The sequence below is a fragment of the Scyliorhinus torazame genome, chromosome 28 (assembly GCF_047496885.1).
Source record: "Scyliorhinus torazame isolate Kashiwa2021f chromosome 28, sScyTor2.1, whole genome shotgun sequence".
NCBI lineage: Eukaryota > Metazoa > Chordata > Chondrichthyes > Carcharhiniformes > Scyliorhinidae > Scyliorhinus > Scyliorhinus torazame.
Genome location: NC_092734.1, coordinates 10,141,499 through 10,163,549, shown reverse-complemented (window position 1 = coordinate 10,163,549; position 22,051 = coordinate 10,141,499). Strand labels below are relative to the sequence as shown.

General features: G+C 47.8%; 1 protein-coding gene across 8 annotated transcripts in view; it reads right to left on the bottom strand.

The window, feature by feature from the left end:
• The window catches only part of cdh23 (cadherin-related 23), an 815,609-nt gene that overhangs the window by 282,273 nt on the left and 511,285 nt on the right, over window positions 1–22,051 (bottom strand). For 7 of the 8 annotated variants that reach the window (XM_072491426.1, XM_072491427.1, XM_072491428.1 and 4 more), the window contains one exon: window positions 10,500–10,648. In XM_072491426.1, coding sequence (XP_072347527.1) covers window positions 10,500–10,648 — 149 coding nt within the window. Of the gene's footprint in view, window positions 324–10,499; window positions 10,649–22,051 lie in introns of all 8 variants that reach the window. The other variant, XM_072491432.1, reaches the window with a different exon arrangement.

Here is a 22,051-nt window from a genome sequence, read left to right as displayed (position 1 = left end):
TTACGTACAGTATTATGATTAAACAGAGAGAAAATATAACTGATTATCGATTACCCCTTTCCCAACACCTCCTTTCTAGCTACCCCTATTCTCTGCACACAGACACATACACATGGGAAAGGGTGATTGAAAGGTAAACAAAATATGAATAAAATCGAACAAAGGGTCTTTCATGCATGGGGCTGACTCCCAGTTAATGTCTTTCTGGAGTTCAAGCTCTTGTTTAGGTACATGTTCCTTCGAGGCTTGAGATGGTTTTCTCTGACAACCTTTGTAGATTCAGGCTCAATTCAAGTTTGCAGCAAAGATGTGCCAGGCACTCACTGGTTTTAGAACATTAAAGCAATTCTGTCACTTCAGCAACAAGATTAGCAGTGTACATTTATATAGCACCCACAATCCAGAGCAATCTGCAGCCAATCACGTACTTTTGAATTGCAGTCACTGTTGTAATGTGGGGAATGCAGCAACCAGTAGGCACACAGCCTGCGGGCAGTAACAAGATGAAACCTTCCCTGCTCTTTTTGTTTCGAATCTGGGTTCTTTTATGTTCACTTGAGGGGGTAAATGGGGCCTTGGTTTGGCATCTTATTTGAGGGCCAGCACCTCCAACTGTGCAGCACTCCCTCAGTACTGCACTGAAGTGTCAGCCTGGAATATGTGGCTCAGAAATCTCTCGAGTGGTACGTCAACCTCCCGATCCTCTGACTCGGAGGAGGGCGCGCTACCATTGAACCGAGGGTGACATTTAACAGCAGGTACAATATCACAGAGGCCCAAAGTTACTGGTCAGTGAGCACAGGGCGTTCAACTAGAGGAATGACCAACAGCAGGGGAAGGATTAGCATAATTATATTGAAAGCAGTGCTTTGCGAGGATTGGGGGCAATTGTAATTTTGGCAATAGCGTGAAACAAGTGATGGCCAGAATGGTCACTGAACCACAGAACCACTACAGTGCAGAAGGAGGCCATTCGGCCCATCAAGTCTGCACCAACCCTCAGAGAGCACCCCACTTAGCCCAATCCCCCGCCCTATCCCCATGACCTAACCCGTGCACTCCTGGACACTAAGGGGCAATTTAGCACAGCCAATCCTCCTAACCTGTGCATCTTTGGATTGTGGGACGAAACCAGAGCACCCGGAGGAAACCCACACAGACACGGGGAGAGAAAGTGCAAACACCACACAGACAGTCACCAGAGGCTGGAATTGAACCCAGGTCCCTGGCACTGTGAGGCAGCAGTGCTAACCACTGTGCCACCATGCCACCCTTAAATTCCATCTCTGGCCATGTTTTTGGTGACCATCCTTTTTTGGTGGTATCTTTTCCCACGTGCCTCTTTGGGTGATTATCCCACATTTACAAAAAGGGGTTATTGAGATTCAAAATCGTTGAAAAAGCAAATATTTTCTAATGGAGTTATTTATTCAATAGTGGTGACTGATTTAAATACTACAGGGGTAAATAGGGGAAGGGGGAGGGGAAGAGTAAGCAAAATAATAAAGATTGTAGAATGCAATTCAGCATTGTAACTGGACAGAGTTTCATACCAAGTTGTTGACATGGCAAATGGGAGGACAACTGCGCCCGAGCTGTAAATCAACCCTGAGGTTAACTCAAATGGAATGGAGCTGGTAAAGCTGTTGGTGATTTGCTGCTGTGCCTGGGGGTTTGAAAGCTAGAGGGATGGCTTTAAGAATAACGACTCCCCAGGAAATTTGAAATTCTAGGAAAGAACCCAAGAATGCTCGGAACACAGAGTTGCCTGCCCCGTGAATGCTGACTGATGCTTCCATAATCCAACATGCGTGACCTTGATGTCACAATCTCTTCCATTCCTAATACAACTGGGCTCATGTCTAACACACCAAACCTTTGTCCAGTTCCTTGGTCAAGAATAAATGCTCAATAGACATTCCACACATCTGCTGTCCTTTACGAATAGGAGCAGTTATTCAGCTCTTTAAACCTGTTTGACTATTCAGTCAGATACTTGCTGATGCCTTCAATTGCCTGTTCCGATATTATCCCCATATATCTTTAAAATCTACTGGTCAGTTCTGAATTTGGAACCAGGAGACCATGTAACACCCTGATTGCTTTTCAGCCATTTCCTGCCTAGATTTTCTCAAAGTCAGAGTTAAACAAATACAGTTTAGCCAAGCTCTACTACCTTCATGACCTTGGGGCCGCAGTTTGACTATTATTTAATGAGTTTCCAGGATATTCTTTGCTCGCTTGTAAATTGATAGCAGTAAACCTGCACTGAAGTTACTTCTAGCTTTATATTTTCTATATTTAGATCAATTCTGCCATAGGGTATACCAGTCTGGTAAAAGTCAGAATAAGGAGACAATGTGGTGCATGGGTACTAGCGTTCTGCTCCACGTACCTTTGAGACAAGCATCTTTACAGATGCTTCGAAAGTGTTTTGCATTATTGACAAACCTCAATTAGCCTGGCCTGTGCTTTTAGCTGTCTGACCAAATGCCCACGGGTGACAAAACCAGGAGTGAGTAAACCTGCCTGCTGCAGTGTATTGGGTAAATAACATACAGGAGAAATGCACAAGGATTGCTGAAGCTACTTTTAAGGCGGAGGCTCCATCAGTTTTTAAATTGCATCTCCCTACAGGTCACGGGTAGCCAAGGACAGTGATTTGACAATGTTTACAATGGTCTGGTTGCAAAAATCCACCCATTACTGTAATCGTTACATTAAGTAGAAAAATTTACTGAAGGCAGAGAATGTCAACTTATTAGCTGAAGTTACATCATTGACTTAAGGAAACAGCCCTCCAATGTATTGCACTGCTGAGTTTATCACTTAATTATGTTCGTTATACATCTCTCCTGATTATTGAGAGAAGGCAAAAAGGAGAAAGTTGTTACTGAGGTGCAATGAGGCAACTGAAAATGTCACAACATTCAAGGCCACAGGCCAGGTGCTGGGAAGTGGGATCAGTGTAGATTTAGAGTAGTTCTCTTTTTGTCAGTGCAGGCTTGATGGGCCGAAGGGCCTCGCCTGCGCTGTCTGATTCTATGGGAGGTCAATCCAATAGCACACAACCCATGCCATCTCCAAATGTTAAAATGAACCCCAATTCCCCCTTCAAAACACAATCTTACCCCGACATCATGCTCTGGGAAAACTAAAACAGAAAACCGTGGTTAAATAGTGGACACGAAAGCTGTTGGTAACCAGAAACACGAATCGAAAGTTGGTGGAAACACTCGGCAGGTCAGGCAGCATCAGAGGAGAGAACAAAGGGGTTCATCGTGGGACGAAGTGGAATGTTGCTGGCCCACAAAATGGGTGCCGACAGATGGCCCGCTTGTCATAATCCCTGGGATATTTAATGCAACAGCTGATCTAGCGTCCGCCTTGCAAGGTTTAAATTTACAAATTTACATCTAATGTAGGGAATGTTTTGAGTGAGACTCCACACTCCTCTCTGTCCCCTCCACAGGACATTGTCTGATGCTGTTAGCATATTTCAGCTGACCAGCATTGACAATTCTCCGCTGGCTGTTTACTCGCCGTTGATGGACGATGAGAGAAGCACGTTGGCGGCGTGACAATAATCGTGCTTACATGCCAGTGAGAGGTTGCTCCAGCTGTGCATTGTCTCAATCGGACAATAGGCTGTCCTATAACAAAGGGTCTTCTGTTCTCCACTTTGCAGCCAATAAGTACCATTCTGCATTCCAACAACATCTGTCGCTATGCTGACCTCAGTCTACATCACAGGACTCATCCCTAATCAAGGTTCCAACAATGCCATATAGTTCGGAATAGGAATGATTTCACAAGGAAATATATATATTTATACACAACTCGCACACGACGTCACGATCAAATTAATGTTCCTCTATTTTAATTCTTCCTCTGTGAAAAGAACAAAATGTTTTTCTGCTGATCTTACAACTCATCTGTTGTAAGCTCTCTCATGTGTCTCAACGGGCTTCACAAAAAGATGTTAATTGCTTTGGAGTGCAGTGACCATCGTCAAGTAAATCAGTGTAATTAAACCGAACAGCCATTTTCTACACAACAAAGCTCCCACAAAAGATGAATGACCAATTAGTGTGTTCTGGTGGTGTTTGTTCAGCAAAGAATACTGGGCAGAAGACCAAGAGCTCTCTAGCCTTCTCTAACGAGTGCCATGAGATCTTGAACATATACACCCGAGAAAATAGACAGGGCCTCCGTTTGACATCTCCTCCAAAGGAGGGCAGGCTCTGGCGATGCAACGTTGGCCCTTGTCATGCCAAGTCCCAATGTGGGGGCTTCGAACAACAACTTTCTTTTTTCCCCTTTAATTTGGAGTACCTAATTATTTTTTTTCCAATTAGGGGGCAATTTAGCGTGGCCAACCCACCTAGCCTGCACATCTTTGGGTTGTGGGGGCGCAACCCACGCAAACACGGGGAGAATGTGCAAACTCCACACGGACAGTGACCCGGGGCCAGGATCGAACCCGGTCCTCAGCACCTTAGGCAGCAGTGCTAACCACTGTGCCAGCGTGCCGCCCCAAACAACAACTTTCTGATCAAGCAGTGAGAAACAAGTGTGCAGAGATTGGGGGTGAGTAAGAGTGAAACCTCCAAAGCGAACATCTCAGGCTTACACACCCTGGATGCATTCTGTCCTTGATCCCAATAGGGTAAGCATTGCTCATCTCATTTAAGTATTGCTGTGGGAGACTGGTGCCACTGCGATGCATCTGCTCGGAGTGTGTGTGTGTGTGTGTGTGTGTGTGGGGTGGGGTGTGTGTGTGGGGGTGGGGGGTGTGTGGGGGTGGGGGGTGGCGGGGGTGGGGGGGAAGAGGCGAGAGAGTGGGTAGGATGTGGCATTCCAGAAGTGTATTAACATACACGCAAAGATTGGATGCAGATAAAGATAGTGCACCTTCACCTTCTCCCCGTGTCTGTGTGGGTCTCACCCCCACAACCCAAAAGGATGTGCAGGGTGGGTGTATTGGCCACGCCAAATTGGCCCCTAATTGGAAAAAAAAAATTGGGTTCTCTAAATTTATTTAAAAAAAAGATAGTGCCCCTTTACAAGTTGTAGTTTTAGATACTTTTATAAATGGGACACAAACAAGCTGTCAAGATAGTACTGAAAATCACGTGACTTTTGGCATTTGGACAACAGATGGTATCTAGACCCTGTTGAATAGCTAATTAAATATGGACATATCTCAGAGCCATTTGTGGAATTCCCACATCTCATTGTTTAAGGATGGGCCAACATCTAGAGGGCCAACATATAGAGGGATATAGTAAGGGCAGCACGGCAGCACAAGTGAATAGCACTGTGACTTCACAGCACCAGGGTCCCAGGTTCGATTCCCCGCTGGGTCACTGTCTGTGCAGAGTCTGAACGTTCTCCCCGTGTCTGTGTGGGTTTCCTCCGGGTGCTCCGGTTTCCTTCCACAGTCCAAAGACGTGCAGGTTAGGTGGATTGGCCATGATAAATTGCCCTCAGTGACCAAAAGAAGGTTAGGAGGGGTTATTGGCTTACGGGGATAAGGGGAAGTGAGGGCTTAAGTGGGTCGGTGCAGACTCGATGGGCCGAATGGCCTCCTTCTGCACTGTATGTTCTATGGGCCAAATGCAGGTAATTGGGGCTAGCTTAGTGGTAAAACCTGAGTGACATGAACAAGTTGGGCCGAAGGGCCTGTTTTCATGCTGCAAACTTCTATCTAAAATACTATGGAGTTTTCAGACTGCCTGTTTCCATGTTCCATGCAGGACAGAAGGGACAACCAAAGTTCAATGGCTGCTATTAACTTCCCAATGTAACAGGATGGCTTCCCCTGTCCAAATTAGGCTGGGTGGATCTTAGAAGTTGTTAGTTTTCTTACCCTTTGGGGGATTGTGGGGGAAGTGGTGGAAGGATTTTGGAGTTGATTATCAGCCCGTTGAACGCTCCTTCCATGACCAACAAGTCCTGGCGTAGATCATAAACCCAGAGCTTTTGGTTCAGCTGTAGGGATGCCATCATGGTGCCTCCTGGCCTCAGAAGCATTAACACAGCGATCATGTGTATCGGAGCTAGAGGGACTGCATCCTTATTACCCCAGGTTCCAGCAGGCCCCTCAGAAGCATCCGGTACCAGCCACTCTGAGAACCAGACTCTGAAACTAGCTGCAAGCTATCAAGCAGTCAAAGTACTTCACCTGTTTCAGTTTCAAAGTTCCCCCGAGAACCAACCTCCTAGATATTCAACCACAAGAAAACCCAACCTGCTTTGACCCTTTTGCTTCACAAAGCCTTCAGTTCAACTTTAAGTTATCAAATCCATTCAAGAAATCACAGAGCTAGTACGCGGGAGACCGTAAATCGTAAATCAGAGGACTTAATTAACTGTAACTTGTACAAAAATAAATTGACTTTCCAATTCTTTTTTTTCCCCAATTAAGGGACAAATTAGCGTGGCCAATCCACCTACCCTGCGCATCTTTTGTGGGTTGTGGGGGTGAGACCCACGCAGACAAGGGGAGAAGGTGCACTATCTTTATCTGTATCCAATCTTTGCGCGTATGTGCATACACGTATCTGCATTTATGTGCATGCATGTGCCTTCAGGCATGTGTGCGTGTGTTTGTGCGTGTGTGTCTGTGCCTGCAAGGCTGAGTGTGTGACATTACATTAATTTGGAGGGTAAAATGTCAGAGGATAAAAAAAACCTTTATTTTAAGTGTGTGCGCGCGTGTGTGTGTGTGTGTGCGTGCGCATGTGTGTGTGTGCGTGCGCGCGTGTGTGCGTGCGTGCGTGCGTGTGCCTGCAAGGCTGAGTGTGTGACATTACATTAATTTGGAGGGTAAAATGTCAGAGAATAAAAAAAAACTTTATTTTAAATGCACGAAAACATGCTGCTGAATTATTTAATTAGAATACACACTCCAAGGGTAAGAAAAGACACACCTCTTTCATATAAAATACCCTGAATATAGACAGTAAGAGAGCAGTCCCTGACACCAACCACGTTCTACTGAGGGGTCCGTGTATTTCTTTCCTGGATCCAATCTTTTCTGCATTTACAAGCATTCTTTCTTCAGTGTTCTTGGCCAATGACGTGCATTTCATTCTGTTTACCTAAACATATGAACAGCCAACCCCAGAGTAATAGCCAGATCTAATATTCGGGAATAATACCCTGAAATATCAGGGTGCCATTTCCACGCTCACTCCCCAGTGTTGAGATGGAAAAGCACCTCGAGTTCGAGAACATAGGCAGGCTAAAATCTGACTGTTCTTATTCCAGAGAGTGCATTGGGAGGCTAAACTCACCACAGGCCAAACTAATCTCTCCTCGGAACTAAATTGCCCCTTAATTTGGAAAAAAGAATTGGGTCCTCTAAATTTATTTTAAAAAAGATAGTGCCCCTTTACAAGTTATAGTTTTAGATACCTTTATAAATGGGAGACAAGCAAGCTGTTAAGATAGTTGCTGCAAATTAGGCGACGAGATGGGTCTTGGCGTAGGAAAACTACACAACTTTACTTTTCACTGGAGTGACAGGTCGAGGGAGGAAGCGATCCGACCAATCCCTAACAGTCCTAATTATACGCTTGAACCCAACACATCAAGCTGCCAAAAGAGCCCAGATTGACACACCGAGTTTGACCGCAGCAGAAAGACATGACCAGCAGGTCTGACTGGAAGGATGGATTACTCGCCTCGGAATGATTGCGGATTTGTTAACTGATTAATGACGCTGCCCAGGGGAGACCAAAAGCAGCTTTCAGGTCAAACTGGGTTAGAGGACAAGGGAGATACTTCAGCCAAGGTGGGTAGGAGAGTAAGAGGCAGTCGGAGGGATAGTGAACATCGGGAATGGGGTGAGAGAAGCGAGAGAGGAGGACGAGGTCCTTCCCTCCTCTCTACAACCGACACGGGAGATGAGTGAGGCGAGGAAGAATGGGGGTGGGCTGACGGTGTGGAGGGGGGGGGTGTGGTGTAAGAAATGGAGGAGAAAGGGTGGGAAAATGAGGGATAGGAGAAGGAGGGACGGAGTGAAAGAGGAGGATTGGAAAGGAGTAGGAGATGGGGGAAGAGAAGTTGAGGAGAGAAGATCAAAGCGGAAGAGTGGAACGGGAGAAATAAAGAGGAGTAGAGAGGAAGGAGAAAGGGAAAGTAGTGGGAAGCAAAGGGGGAGAAGGTGAAAAGGCAAAGCAGAATGATGGATGGGAGGGGGACTCTGGCGCTTTAGGACTGCCTCAATGGATAGAATGCAATCAGCTGGAGGCTTTTTTGTGAAACTGGGAAGAGTTTTTACCCTCGTTGAAGGGACGGGGGTGGGGGTGGAAAGAGGGTGGTTAACTATGAATTTTGCTTCAGCAAGATGATGCAGAATGAATACACTTTGTGTCGCAGAGTTCAAATTTGTCTTGTTGAGTGGGTGGGAATTCTGCCCAGAGGTAGGTTTCAGTTGGATGGGGAGTGGTGGGTGCGTTTAGTCCGTGGGAGAGTGTAAATCCTCGAGCAGTTTTCAGGGGTTTGGTGATTTATTGGACTGCGGCTGTGCCTGGTCAGGGTGTTACACCAAGGCTCCATTTGGCTGTTTTGGCGGACACTGAAGATCACATTACAGTACTGGGAAAAGGGCAAAGAGCTCATTCTGATGTCATGAACAACATTCCTTCCACAAACACCACCACTAGAAACAGCCTAACTGGCCATGCAACTCATGGCTGTTTGTGACATCTTTCCGTACGAAAAGGAGTTGTAACCGTACCTCAACAGTCACTACTTCAAATACATTTCAATACTTGTGAAAATATTGTTGGTCATCCTGAGAGGGATGATGTGGCGTTATATAAATGAAAATTCTTCTAACTCTCCGCAATGCGATCAAGGTTCAGATGAAAAAAAGATAATGATCAACAACAGCTTGCATTAGTGTAGCATCTTTAAAGTACTAAAATATTCCAAAAGTGCTTCATAGGAGTTAAACCAGGCAGAATTTGGCAATGATCATCATAGATTATCATGCGCGAGGCTCAGCCTCATACAGTTTAAGGTGCTGCACAGGGCACACATGACTGGGACAAGGTTCTTTGGGGGTGAGGACAGGTGTGTTAGGTGCTCAGGGAGCCCAGCAAATCACACCCATGTGTTCTGGGCATGCCCAGCGCTGGAGGAATTTTGGAAGGGCGTAGCGAGGACGGTGTCGAGGGTGGTAGGATCCAGGGTCAGACCGGGCTGGGGGCTCGCAATATTTGGGGTGGCAGAGGAGCCGGGAGTGCAGGAGGCGAAAGAGACCGGAATTCTGGCCTTTGCGTCCCTGGTAGCCCGGCGAAGGATTCTCCTTCAGTGGAAAGATGCGAGGCCCCCAAGCGTGGAATCCTGGATCAGCGATATGGCAGGGTTCATTAAATTGGAGAGGGTGAAATTCGCCTTGAGAGGGTCGGTACAAGGGTTCTTTAGGCGGTGGCAACCGTTCTTAGACTTTCTGGCAGAACGATAGACATTGGTCAATGGCAGCAGCAGCTCGGGGGGTGGGCGGGGGGGGGGGGGGTTACTTTATTTCTGTTTATGTTATTTACACTGGAGGGTCTGAGGGGGTGTATACACCTGTTGTCTTAAGTTGGGGTGTTAATGTTAATTTATTATTTAGGTACGGGGGAGTGGTTTGGGGGGTTGCTTTTTTAGATTGTGTTTTGTACTTAACCCTGTTGGGTTCTTTTTTCTTTCTCATTTTGTTATTGATATTTTATGAAAACCTTTAATAAAAATTATTTTTTAAAAAAATCATAGATTATCATAGAATTTACAGTGCAGAAGGAGGCCATTCGACCCATCGAGCCTGCACCGGCTCTTGGAAAAAGCACCCTACCCAAGGTCAATACCTCAACCCTACCCCATAACCCAGTAACCCCACCCAACACTAAGGGCAATTTTGGACACTAAGGGCAATTTATCATGGCCAATCCACCTAACCTGCACATCTTTGGACTGTGGGAGGAAACCGGAGCAGTCGGAGGAAACCCACGCACACACGGGGAGGATGTGCAGACTCCGCACAGACAGTGACCCAAGCCGGGAATCGAACCTGGGACCCTGGAGCTGTGAAGCAACTGTGCTAACCATTATGCTACCGTGCTGCCCGACACAATGATCTACACAAAGAAGTAGTAGGGACAGGGTGATCAAATATTTGGCCAAAGAGGTAGGTTTTAAAGAGTGTCTTAAAGGAGGAGAGATTGGTGACAAGGTTTAGGATAGGAATAATAGAGCCTGGGGCCAAAATGGCTGGAGGCAGGCCTGCCAACATTGGGATGAAGGAAGGGGAGGGTGGAGGGATGGGGGAGGGGGTGTAGGTGGATAAGACTAGATTTGGAGCAGCCTTTGGGGGGGGGGGATTGTGCGGCTGAAGGAAGTAACTGAGATCGATAGTTAATCAAAGCACAGTCAGGTTTCAATCTTATGGACGATTCGGGATTTTTCCTCAAATTGTCTATTCACCAGAGTCCGATGTAACTCACCTGCACCACACTGCCCGAGGTCGTGATGTTCTCGAGGACACTAGCCTCAAAGGTATTCCGCAGGAAGATCGGACGGTTATCATTCACGTCCAACACTGTGACGTACACGGTCGCTGTGCCAGTCTTTCTGCTTCCTGCTGGTCCATTATCTGCACAAAGACAACAGAAGATTATCAACACCCTCAACTCAACTAAACCGCAGTTTAATTAACTTCCCCAAAGCCAACTCCTGCGAAATGGTAAATCTGTTCTGAATAAGCATGTGTAAAACTTTGCTCGAATATATAACATCTGTCCTTCTCAGGACCAACAATGCTCGATTACAAGCATATTAGCTGCCCTTGCTGCTATCTCCTCTGGACTGGAGAGGTCAAGTTCAGATAGTGAGATAATTTTTCTGGATATTTTTCTGTTCAGCCCACAAGTTTTGACCTTGTGCTCTCAAGTTACCGATCATTTTAATTCTCTGCCCTACTCTCACTCTGATCTCCGTTTGAAGTCTCTTACAATGTCCTCACAAAGCTCACTGGAATCTCACAAACTCCACCTCACCGTTCAATTAGGGACCTTCCGACATCAACAGTGACTTCAACAATTTCACATTAGATTGGATTTATTTATTGTCACATGTACCGAGGTACAGTGAAAAGTATTTTTGTGCGAGCAGCTCAAACAGATCATTTAGTACACAGAAAGAAAATAGCTAATCGGGCAACACAAGGTCCACAATGTAAACACATAGACGTCGGCATCGGGTGAAGCATACAGGGGTGTAGTGTTAATGAGGTCAGTCCATAAGAAGGTCTTTTAGGAGTCTGGTGACAGTGGGGAAGTAGCTGTTTTTGAGTCTGTTCGTGCGTGTTCTCAGACTTTTGTATCTCCTGCCCGATGGAAGAAGTTGGAACAGTGAGTAAGCCGGGTGGGAGGGGGTCTTTGATTATGTTGCCCGCTTTCCCCAGGCAGCGGGAGGTGTAGATGGAGTCAATGGATGGGAGGCGGGTTAGTGTGATGGACTGGGCGGTGTTCACGACTCTCTGAAGATTCTTGTGGTCTTGGGCCGAGCAGTTGCCATGCCAGGCTGTGATGCAGCCATGGTGGGAATGATGGTGGGAAGCCAAGTTGTGAGGAGGAAGCAAGGAGACTTCAAGAGGACTTGGAGCGGCGGAGTGAATGGGCTAGAAAAAGGCAGATGGAGCAAGTGTGAGGTCATCCACTTCGGTGGAAAAAAACAAGATGGCAAAGAGTTTCAGAAATGGGAGAGGTTGGGAGTGTGGGTGTTCAAGGGACCTGGGTGCCCTCATTCACAAGTCACTAAAAGCTAGCATTCAGGTGCAGTAAACAATTAGAAAGGCAAATGGTATGTCGGCCTGATTTTGAGTACAGCACTAAGTCTGTCTGCAGTTGTATAGAGCCTTGATGAGATTTCACCTGGAGTACTGTGCACAGTTTTGTTCCCCTTAGCTAAAGAAAAGATATACTTATTATTGCTTGGGATGGCGGGATTGTCTTATGAGGAGTGATTGAGAAGACTGGTCCTGAATTCTCAGGAGTTTCGAAGAATGAGGGGTGGCCACTTCAAATGTACAAAATCCTTACTTGGCGAGACAGGGTGGGTGTCGAGAAGATCACCTGGCCGGTGAGGCTAAAACCAGGGGGAATAATCTTAGGACAAGGAGCAGGCCAAGTAAGACTGGGACGAGGATCTGGATTTGTTCATTGTCACGTGTACCGAGGTACAGTGAAAAGTATTTTTCTGCGAGCAGCTCAACAGATCATTAAGCACATGAAAACAAAGGAAAATACATAATCGGGCAACACAGGTACACATGTAACTACATAAACACCAGCATCGGGTGAAGCATACAGGGTGTAGTTTTAATGAGGTCAGTCCATAAGAGGGTCGTTTAGGAGTCTGGTAACAGTGGGGAAGTAGCTGTTTTTGAGTCTCTTCATGTGTGTTCTCAGACTTTTGTATCTCCTGCCCGATGGAAGAAGTTGGAAGAGTGAGTAAGCTGGGATTATGCTGCCCGCTTTCCCCAGGCAGCGGGAGGTGTCGATGGAGTCAATGGATGGGAGGCAGGTTCGTGTGATGGACTGGGCTGTGTTCACGACTCTCTGAAGTTTCTTGCGGTCCTGGGCCGAGCAGTTGCCATACCAGGCTGTGATGCAGCCTGATAGGATGCTTTCTATGGTGCATCTGTAAAAGTTGGTAAGAGTTTATGTGGACATGCCAATTTTCCTTAGTTTCCTGAGGAAGTATAGGCGCTGTTGTGCTTTCTTGGTGGTATCGTCGACGTGGGTGGACCAGGACAGATTTTTGTAGATGTGTACCCCTAGGAATTTGAAACTGCTATCTCCACCTTGGTCCCATTGATGCTGACAGGGGCGTGTACAGTACTTTGCTTTCTGAAGTCAATGACCAGCTCTTTAGTTTTGCTGGCATTGAGGGATAGATTGCTGTCGCTACACCACTCCACTAGGTTCTCTATCTCCCGCCTGTATTCGGACTCGTCGTTATTCGAGACGACCCACGATGGTCGTATCGTCAGCAAACTTGTAGATGGAGTTGGAACCAAGTTTTGCCACGCAGTCGTGTGTGTACAGGGAGAAGAGTAGGGGGCTAAGTACGCAGCCTTGCGGGGCCCCGGTGTTGAGGACTATTGTGGAGGAGGTTTTGTTGTTTATTCTTACTGATTGTGGTCTGTGGGTTAGAAAGTCGAGGATCCATTTGCAGAGTGAGGAGCCAAGTCCTAGGTTTTGGGTGTTTAGGAGTTTCTTCACTCCGAGAGTGGTGAGTCTTTGGAATTGTGTACCCCAGAGGGTGGTGGGAGCTCAATCATCGAGTTTGTTGAAGACAGAAATGACCAAAGTCATCAAGGAAGATGGATAGTGCGGGAAAGTGGCATTGAGGTGGATGATCGCCTTGGCCAAAGCGAATGGTGGAGCAGGTTTGGTGGGCAAGAGATGACTGTCCAACTGTCCTCGAATCAGGACCAGGATGCAGTAAACAGGTAAATGGCTCTGTGGCCTCTTAATTCAGTACCTTCTGTTAGTACCTAGCTTAGGAGAGAGAGCCGATTTGTGAAGAACCTCTCTACCCAATCGCCACCAGGACTAATAGTGCCAGGAAGAGCAAGCAGCTTTAATCCAAGTGTTTTCAGTCGAGCACGCACAGTCGTGAGGGAGGTGAAAAAGCATTTATTGTGAGTGGAATTATCAGCCTAAACCATGTTGTGGCAGAGACTTTCTCTGTGAGGCAGTTGCGTGAGAAAGGGGCAGTGAAGAGAATGGGGGCGAGCAGGAGACACATGATAGATGGAGGTGAACACTGGCACTTTGTTGGAATGTTGTACGATCCTAGGTTCACATTTTTAGAACACTCCAAAGAACTTCGCAGCCGTTGATGGATTTCAGAAATGCAGGCACTGAAAGTTCATGAAGGAAGATAGATTTTGAAGAAAACAAGTAGCAACAGAAGAATTGAAAAGAAAATTTTATTGCAGGCAACAAAAAGTGATGGAGACATAAAACCTTTATTGCCTGTGTGGGTTATTTTAAAGCTCTCAGTGCCAAGCACAGGGTGCGGAGCTTACCTGATCTGTTTCTTCCATATAAACTCCATCTCAGCCTTCAACTTCCTCTAAAAATGATTCCATTTGTTCCCCTATACGAAGAACTTGCCTGATATCAGATCTGAAGTTATCGGTCATCATAGAATCATAGCATATCATAGAATTTACAGTGCAGGAGGCCATTTGGCTGATCGGGTCTGCACCGGCCCTTGTAAAGAGCACCCTACTTAAGCCCACACCTCCACCCTATCCCCATAACCCCACCTACCCTTTTTGGACACCAAGGGAGAATTTAGCATGGCCAATCCACCTAACCTGCACATCTTTGGACTATGGGAGGAAACTGGAGCACCCGGAGGAAACCCCCGCAGACACGGGGAGAACGTGCAGACTCCGCACAGACAGTGACCCAAGCCGGGAATCGAACCTGGGACCCTGGCGCTGTGAAGCAACTGTGCTAACCACTGTGATTAACCGTTTCTTCTTTGTGAACACCCGGGGTGGGGGGGGGGGGGGGGGGAGGGGAGAGAGAGAGCACCTGCCAGTGAGGCTGAAGGGTCTAGATTCTGCTGGTCCAGAACCCAGCTGAATCACGCTCACGCCTCTCCTCTGTACAGCCTGCAAGATTGGAATGCCTCAATGACCAGGAATAAACGTAGCACTTAAGGGATAGTTTAACCCTAACGCTGTGTCATTAGCCTGCTCTAGCATTCGTCTGATTACTGACAAGGCTATTTTGTTGCGCACAAGTTGCTCAGAAACTTATGTAAGATCCAATTTGCTTTATGGGGGATGCAAGCATTTCACAACATTTCCTTTCAAAAAAGATTTTGGGAGCCGATCGGACAGCTGTGACAACAATAATTCTTATTAATAATGAATGTCAAAAATAATAATAGCAAAAAGTAATCTGACATAATTTGAAATGATCAAACCGCTCGGGAGAAGCCAATTTATGTCACATCAAATCAGCCATTTGTGTGATTATCTGAGGCTGTCTTCAACTCAAATAATCTCTCTCGCTTGGGCTTCTTCTGCTGTTGGCAATGTCCACAAGCAGATTTATTGCATTTATAAAGAACAAAATCAATGTTACTTTCTTCCTGCATTTAGAACTCTTTGGTCCATGCACCAAACTCTGACCAAACAACCAACCCACCATGAACTTCTTACAGAGCTGTCAGTGGCTAGCACTCTCATCACCGAGTCAGAATGTCGTGTGTTCAAGTCCAGGAACTTGAACACAAATTTATAAGCTGTCACTTCAGCACAGGACACCCGTCAAAACAGTGCACTGTTTTAAAAAAAAAATAAAAAATATTTTATTCAATATTCTTTGGCCAAACATAACAGTACGTAGTGTTTCTTTTAAACAACAATAAAGCAATATAAATAACAGTGGCCAGTTTTAAACAAATAAATAAATAATATATGAACAGAAACAAAAACCAAACTGAATGGCAACTGCCTTGTCAAAAATAAATACTCTCCAAAGATACAATCCAACAGTCCAATATACATTACCTAAAACAAGTGCCTATACATGTACAATAACATCCCTGAGAGTCCGTCCGATTCCTCCCACCCCCCCCCCCCCCCCCGGGTTGCTGCTGTTGTCTTCTTCTTTTCCATTCCCTCTATCTTTCTGTGAGGTAGTCGACGAACGGTTGCCACCGCCTGGTGAACCCTTGAGCCGAACCCCTTAGTACGAACTTAATCCGTTCTAACTTTATAAACCCTGCCATGTCGTTTATCCAGGTTTCCACACCCGGGGGTTTGGCTTCCTTCCACATTAACAATATCCTGCGCCGGGCTACTAGGGACGCAAAGGCCAAAACATCAGCCTCTCTCGCCTCCTGCACTCCCGGCTCTTCTGCAACCCCAAATATAGCCAACCCCCAGCTTGGTTCGACCTGGACTCCCACCACCTTCGAAAGCACCTTTGCCACCCCCACCCAAAACCCCTGTAGTGCCGGGCATGACCAGAACATGTGGGTGTGATTCGCTGGGCTTCTCGAGCATCTCGCACACCTATCCACTACCCCAAAAAATTTACTGAGCCGTGCTCCAGTCATATGCGCCCTGTGTAATACCTTAAATTGTATCAGGCTTAGCCTGGCACACGAGGACGATGAGTTTACCCTACGTAGGGCATCAGCCCACAGCCCCTCCTCAATCTCCTCCCCCAGCTCTTCTTCCCATTTCCCATTCAGCTCATCTACCATGATCTCCCCCTCGTCCCTCATTTCCCTATATATGTCCGACACCTTACCATCCCCCACCCATGTCTCTGAGATCACTCTATCCTGCACCTCCTGCGTCGGGAGCTGCGGGAATTCCCTCAGCTGTTGCCTCGCAAAAGCCCTCAGTTGCATATACCGAAATGCATTCCCTTGGGGCAACCCATATTTTTCCGTCAGCGCTCCCAGACTCGCAAACGTCCCATCTACAAACAGATCTCTCAATTGTGCTACCCCTGCTCTTTGCCATGCTCCAAATCCCCCATCCATTCTCCCCGGAACAAACCTATGGTTATTTCTTATCGGGGACCGCAACGAGGCTCCCGTCTTTCCCCTATGCAGTCTCCACTGCCCCCAAATTTTCAATGTAGCCACCACCACCAGGCTTGTGGTGTATTTCTTCGGTGAGAACGGCAACGGCGCCGTCACCATAGCTTGTAGGCTAGTCCCCCTGCAGGACGCCCTCTCCAATCTCTTCCACGCCGCTCCCTCCTCTTCTGCCATCCACTTACACACCATTGAAATATTGGCGGCCCAGTAGTATTCACTTAGGCTCGGTAGTACCAGCCCCCCACTGTCCCTACTACGCTGCAAAAATCCCCTCCTCACTCTCGGGGTCTTCCCGGCCCACACAAAACTCATAATACTCTTCTCGATTCTTTTGAAAAAAGCCAACGTGACCACCACCGGGAGGCACTGAAACACAAAAAGGAATCTCGGGAGGACCACCATTTTAACCGCCTGCACCCTACCTGCCAGTGACAGGGACACCATGTCCCATCTCTTAAAGTCCTCCTCCATCTGTTCCACCAACCGCGTTAAATTAAGACTATGTAATGTACCCCAATTCTTGGCTATCTGGATCCCCAGGTACCGGAAGTCCCTCGTTACCTTCCTCAACGGTAAGTCCTCTATTTCTCTGCTCTGCTCCCCTGGATGCACCACAAACAACTCACTTTTCCCCATGTTCAATTTATACCCTGAAAAATCCCCAAACTCCCCAAGTATCCGCATTATCTCTGGCATCCCCTCTGCCGGGTCCGCCACATATAGCAACAAATCATCCGCATACAGAGATACCCGGTGTTCTTCTCCTCCCCTGACTACTCCCCTCCACTTCCTGGAACCCCTCAATGCTATGGCCAGGGGCTCAATCGCCAGTGCAAATAATAAAGGGGACAGAGGACATCCCTGCCTCGTCCCTCTATGGAGCCGAAAATAATCAGACCCCCATCCATTCGTGACCACGCTCGCCATCGGGGCCCTATACAGCAACTGTACCCATCTGATATACCCATCTCCAAAGCCAAATCTCCTCAGCACCTCACACAAATAATCCCACTCCACTCTATCAAATGCTTTCTCGGCATCCATCGCCACCACTATCTCCGCTTCCCCCTCTGGTGGGGGCATCATCATTACCCCTAGCAGCCTCCGTATATTTGTATTCAGCTGTCTCCCCTTCACAAACCCAGTTTGGTCCTCATGGACCACCCCCAGGACACAATCCTCTATCCTCGTTGCCATTACCTTGGCCAGAATCTTAGCGTCCACATTCAGGAGGGAAATAGGCCTATAGGACCCGCATTGCAGTGGGTCTTTTTCCTTCTTTAGGAGGAGCGATATCGTTGCCTCTGACATAGTTGGGGGCAGCTGCCCCCTTTCCCTCACCTCATTAAAGGTTCTCATCAGTAGCGGGGCCAGCAAGTCCATATATTTCCTATAGAATTCAACTGGGAATCCGTCTGGTCCCGGGGCCTTCCCTGCCTGCATGCTCCCAATCCCTTTCACTACTTCCTCCGTCTCAATCTGTGCTCCCAGTCCCGCCCTCTCCTGCTCCTCCACCTTAGGAAATTCCAGCTGATCCAGAAAGCACATCATTCTCTCCTTCCCATCCGGGGGCTGAGCTTCATATAATCTTTCATAAAATGCCTTCAACACTCCATTCACTCTCTCCGCTCCCCGCTCCATCTCTCCCTCCTCATCTCTCACCCCCCTATCTCCCTCGCTGCTCCCCTTTTCCTCAGTTGGTGGGCCAGCAACCTGCTCGCCTTCTCCCCATATTCGTACTGTACACCCTGTGCCTTCCTCCATTGTGCCTCTGCATTACCCATAGTCAACAAGTCAAATTCTACATGTAGCCTTTGCCTTTCTCTGTACAGTCCCTCCTCCGGTGCCTCCGCATATTGTCTGTCCACCCTCAGAAGTTCTTTCAACAACCGCTCCCTTTCCCTACCCTCCTGCTTTCCTTTATGTGCCCTAATAGATATCAGCTCCCCTCTAACCACTGCCTTCAGCGCTTCCCAGACCACTCCCACCTGAACCTCCCCATTATCATTGAGTTCCAAGTACCTTTCAATACACCCCCTCACCCTTAAACAACCCCCCTCATCTGCCAATAATCCCATGTCCATTCTCCAGGGTGGACGCTGTTCTTTTTCCTCCCCTATCTCCAGGTCCACCCAATGTGGAGCGTGATCCGAAATAGCTATAGCCGTGTACTCGGTCCCCGTCACCTTCGGGATCAGTGCCCTTCCCAAAACAAAAAAGTCTATCCGTGAATAAACTTTGTGGACTTGGAGAAAAACAAAAACTCCTTACTCCTAGGTCTACTAAATCTTCAGGGGTCTACTCCTCCCATCTGCTCCATAAAGTCCTTATGCACCCTAGCTGCAGCCGGCCTCCTTCCGGTCCTGGACCTCGATCTGTCCAGCCCTGGGTCCAGCACCGTACTAAAATCTCCACCCATTACCAACTTCCCCACCTCTAGGTCCGGGATACGTCCTAACATACGCCTCATAAAGTTGGCATCATCCCAGTTTGGGGCATATACGTTCACTAAGACCACCGCCTCCCCTTGCAATTTGCCACTCACCATCACGTATCTGCCCCCACTATCCGCCACTATGGTCTTTGCCTCAAACATTACCCGCTTCCCCACTAGTATAGCCACCCCCCTGTTTTTTGCGTCTAGCCCCGAATGAAACACCTGCCCCACCCATCCTTTGCGCAGTCTGACCTGGTCTATCAGTTTCAGATGCGTCTCCTGCAGCATAACCACATCTGCCTTAAGTTTCTTTAGGTGTGCGAGTACCCGTGCCCGCTTTATCGGCCCGTTCAGCCCTCTCACATTCCACGTGATCAGCCGGGTTGGGGGGCTCTTCCCCCCCACCCCCCCCTTGTCGACTAGCCATCTCCTTTTTCAATCCAGCTCCTCACCCGGTTCCCACGTAGCCGTATCTCCCCCCAACGGCGCCCTCCCGCCCCGACCACCCCACCCCATGCCAGCTCCCCCTTCTCCCCAGCAGCAGCAACCCAGTTAACCCCCCCCGCTAGATCCCTCACTAGCGTAATTGCACCCCCCATGTTGCTCCCAGAAGTCAGCAAACTCTGGCCGACCTCGGCTTCCCCCCGTGACCTCGGCTCCCACTGTGCGAGGCCCCCTCCTTTATGCTTCCCTGTTCCCGCCATGATTACCATAGCGCGGGAACAAAGCCTGCGCTTCCCATTTGGCCCCGCCCCCAATGGCTGGCGCCCCCAGCTCCTCATCCTCCCTCACCCCCTCCCCCACGACATGGGGAAGAGAGAAAAGTTACAGGGTCGCAGGATTAACAACTTGGGAAATCATCTCTTCCCCCTTTTCCCCCTCTTCACCCCACATATTCGCCCCACCACTTTGTCCCAAACGTTCTTTTTCTAGCCCGTTTATTCCAGTTTCTCCTCGACAATAAATGTCCACGCCTCTTCTGCCGTTTCAAAGTAGTGGTGTTTCCCTTGATGTGTGACCCACAGTCTTGCCGGCTGCAGCATTGCAAATTCAACCTTCCTTTTGTGCAGCACCGCCTTGGCCCGATTAAAGCTTGCCCACCTTCTCGCCACCTCCGCACTCCAATCTTGATATACGCAGATCACCGCGTTCTCCCACCTACTGCTCTGAGTTTTCTTTGCCCATCTGAGGACCATCTCTCTGTCCTTATATCGGAGAAATCTCACCACTATGGCTCGAGGAATTTCTCCAGCCCTCGGTCTTCGCGCCATAACTCGATAGGCTCCCTCCACCTCCAACGGGCCAGTCGGGGCCTCCGATCCCATTAACGAGTGCAGCATCGTGCTCACATATGCCCCGACGTCTGCCCCTTCTGCACCTTCGGGAAGACCAAGAATCCTTAAATTCTTCCTCCTCGCATTATTCTCCAGCACCTCCAGCCTTTCCACACACCTTTTGTGTTGTGCCTCGTGCATCTCTGTCTTCACCACCAGGCCTTGTATGTCGTCCTCATTCTCAGCAGCCTTTGCCTTCACGACCCGAAGCTCCTGCTCCTGGGTCTTTTGCTCCTCCTTTAGCCCTTCAATCGCCTGTAATATCGGGGCCAACAGCTCCTTCTTCATCTCCTTTTTAAGTTCTTCCACGCAACGCCGCAGGAACTCTTGTTGGTCAGGGCCCCATATTAAACTGCCTCCTTCCGACGCCATCTTGCTTTGTGCCTGCCTTCCTGGCCACTGCTCTAGAGGATCCACCGCAATCCGGCCACTTTCCTCTCCTTTTTCCATCCGTGTCCAGGGGGGATTCCTTCTGGTTTACCGCACAGTATTTTTAGCCGTTAAAATTGCCGTTGGGGCTCCTATTAAGAGCCCAAAAGTCCTTTCCACCGGGAGCTGCCGAAACGTGCGACTTAGCTGGTCATCGCCGCACCCGTAAGTCCAAAACAGTGCACTGTTAACCACACTGCCTAATTAAAACAAAAGCTTGCATTCATGAGGCACTTTAGACGTAGCAAACCATCCAAGCCACTTTGAACATAAGGACTAGGAGCAGGAGGAGGCCATTCAGCCCCTCGAGCCTGCTCCACCATTCAATACGATCATGGCTGATCACCTCTCGGCCTCAACACCACTTTCCTGCCCGTTCTCCATAACACTTCAACCCATTACTAATTTAAAATCTGTCTATCTCCTCCTCAAAGTTGCTCAATATCCCGACATCCACCTCACTCGGGGGTAGTGAATTCCACAGATTCACGAACCTTTGAGAGAATTAATTTCTCCTCATCTCGGTTTTAAATCTTCTACCCCTTATCCTAAAACTATGACCTCTCGTTCTAGATTGCCCCACAAGAGGAAGCATCCGATCTGCGTCTACTTTGTCCATACCTTTTATCATCTTGTATACCTCAATTAGATCTTCTCTCATTCTTCTAAACTCCAGAGAGTTTAGGACTAAACTGGTCAATCTTGCCTCATACGACAAACCCCTCATCTCTGCAATCAATCAAGTGAACCTCCTCGGAACTGCCTCCAATGCAACTACGTCCCTCCTTAACTAAAGGGACTACAACTGTGCGCAATACTCCAGGTGCGGTTTTACCAATGTCTTGTACAGTTTCAGAAACAGTTCTCTACTTTTATGCTCTATTCCTTCAGCCCTAAAGGCCAAAATTCCATTGCCTTCCCTATTACCCGATGGACCTGCAGACTAGCTTTCTGTGATTCATGCACAAGGACCCCCAGATCACTCTGCATCAAAGCACTCTGAAGTTTCTCTCCATTTAGATGATCAGTTGCCTTTCCATTTTTCTGACCAAAATGGATAACCTCGCACTTATCCATGGTAAACTTCATCTGCCAAATTTTGGCTGACTCACCTAACCTATTTATATCCATTTGTAAATTTATTTCCTCATTGCAACTTACTATCCCACCTATTTTAGTGTCATCTGCAAATTTTGCTGCTGTATCTTCT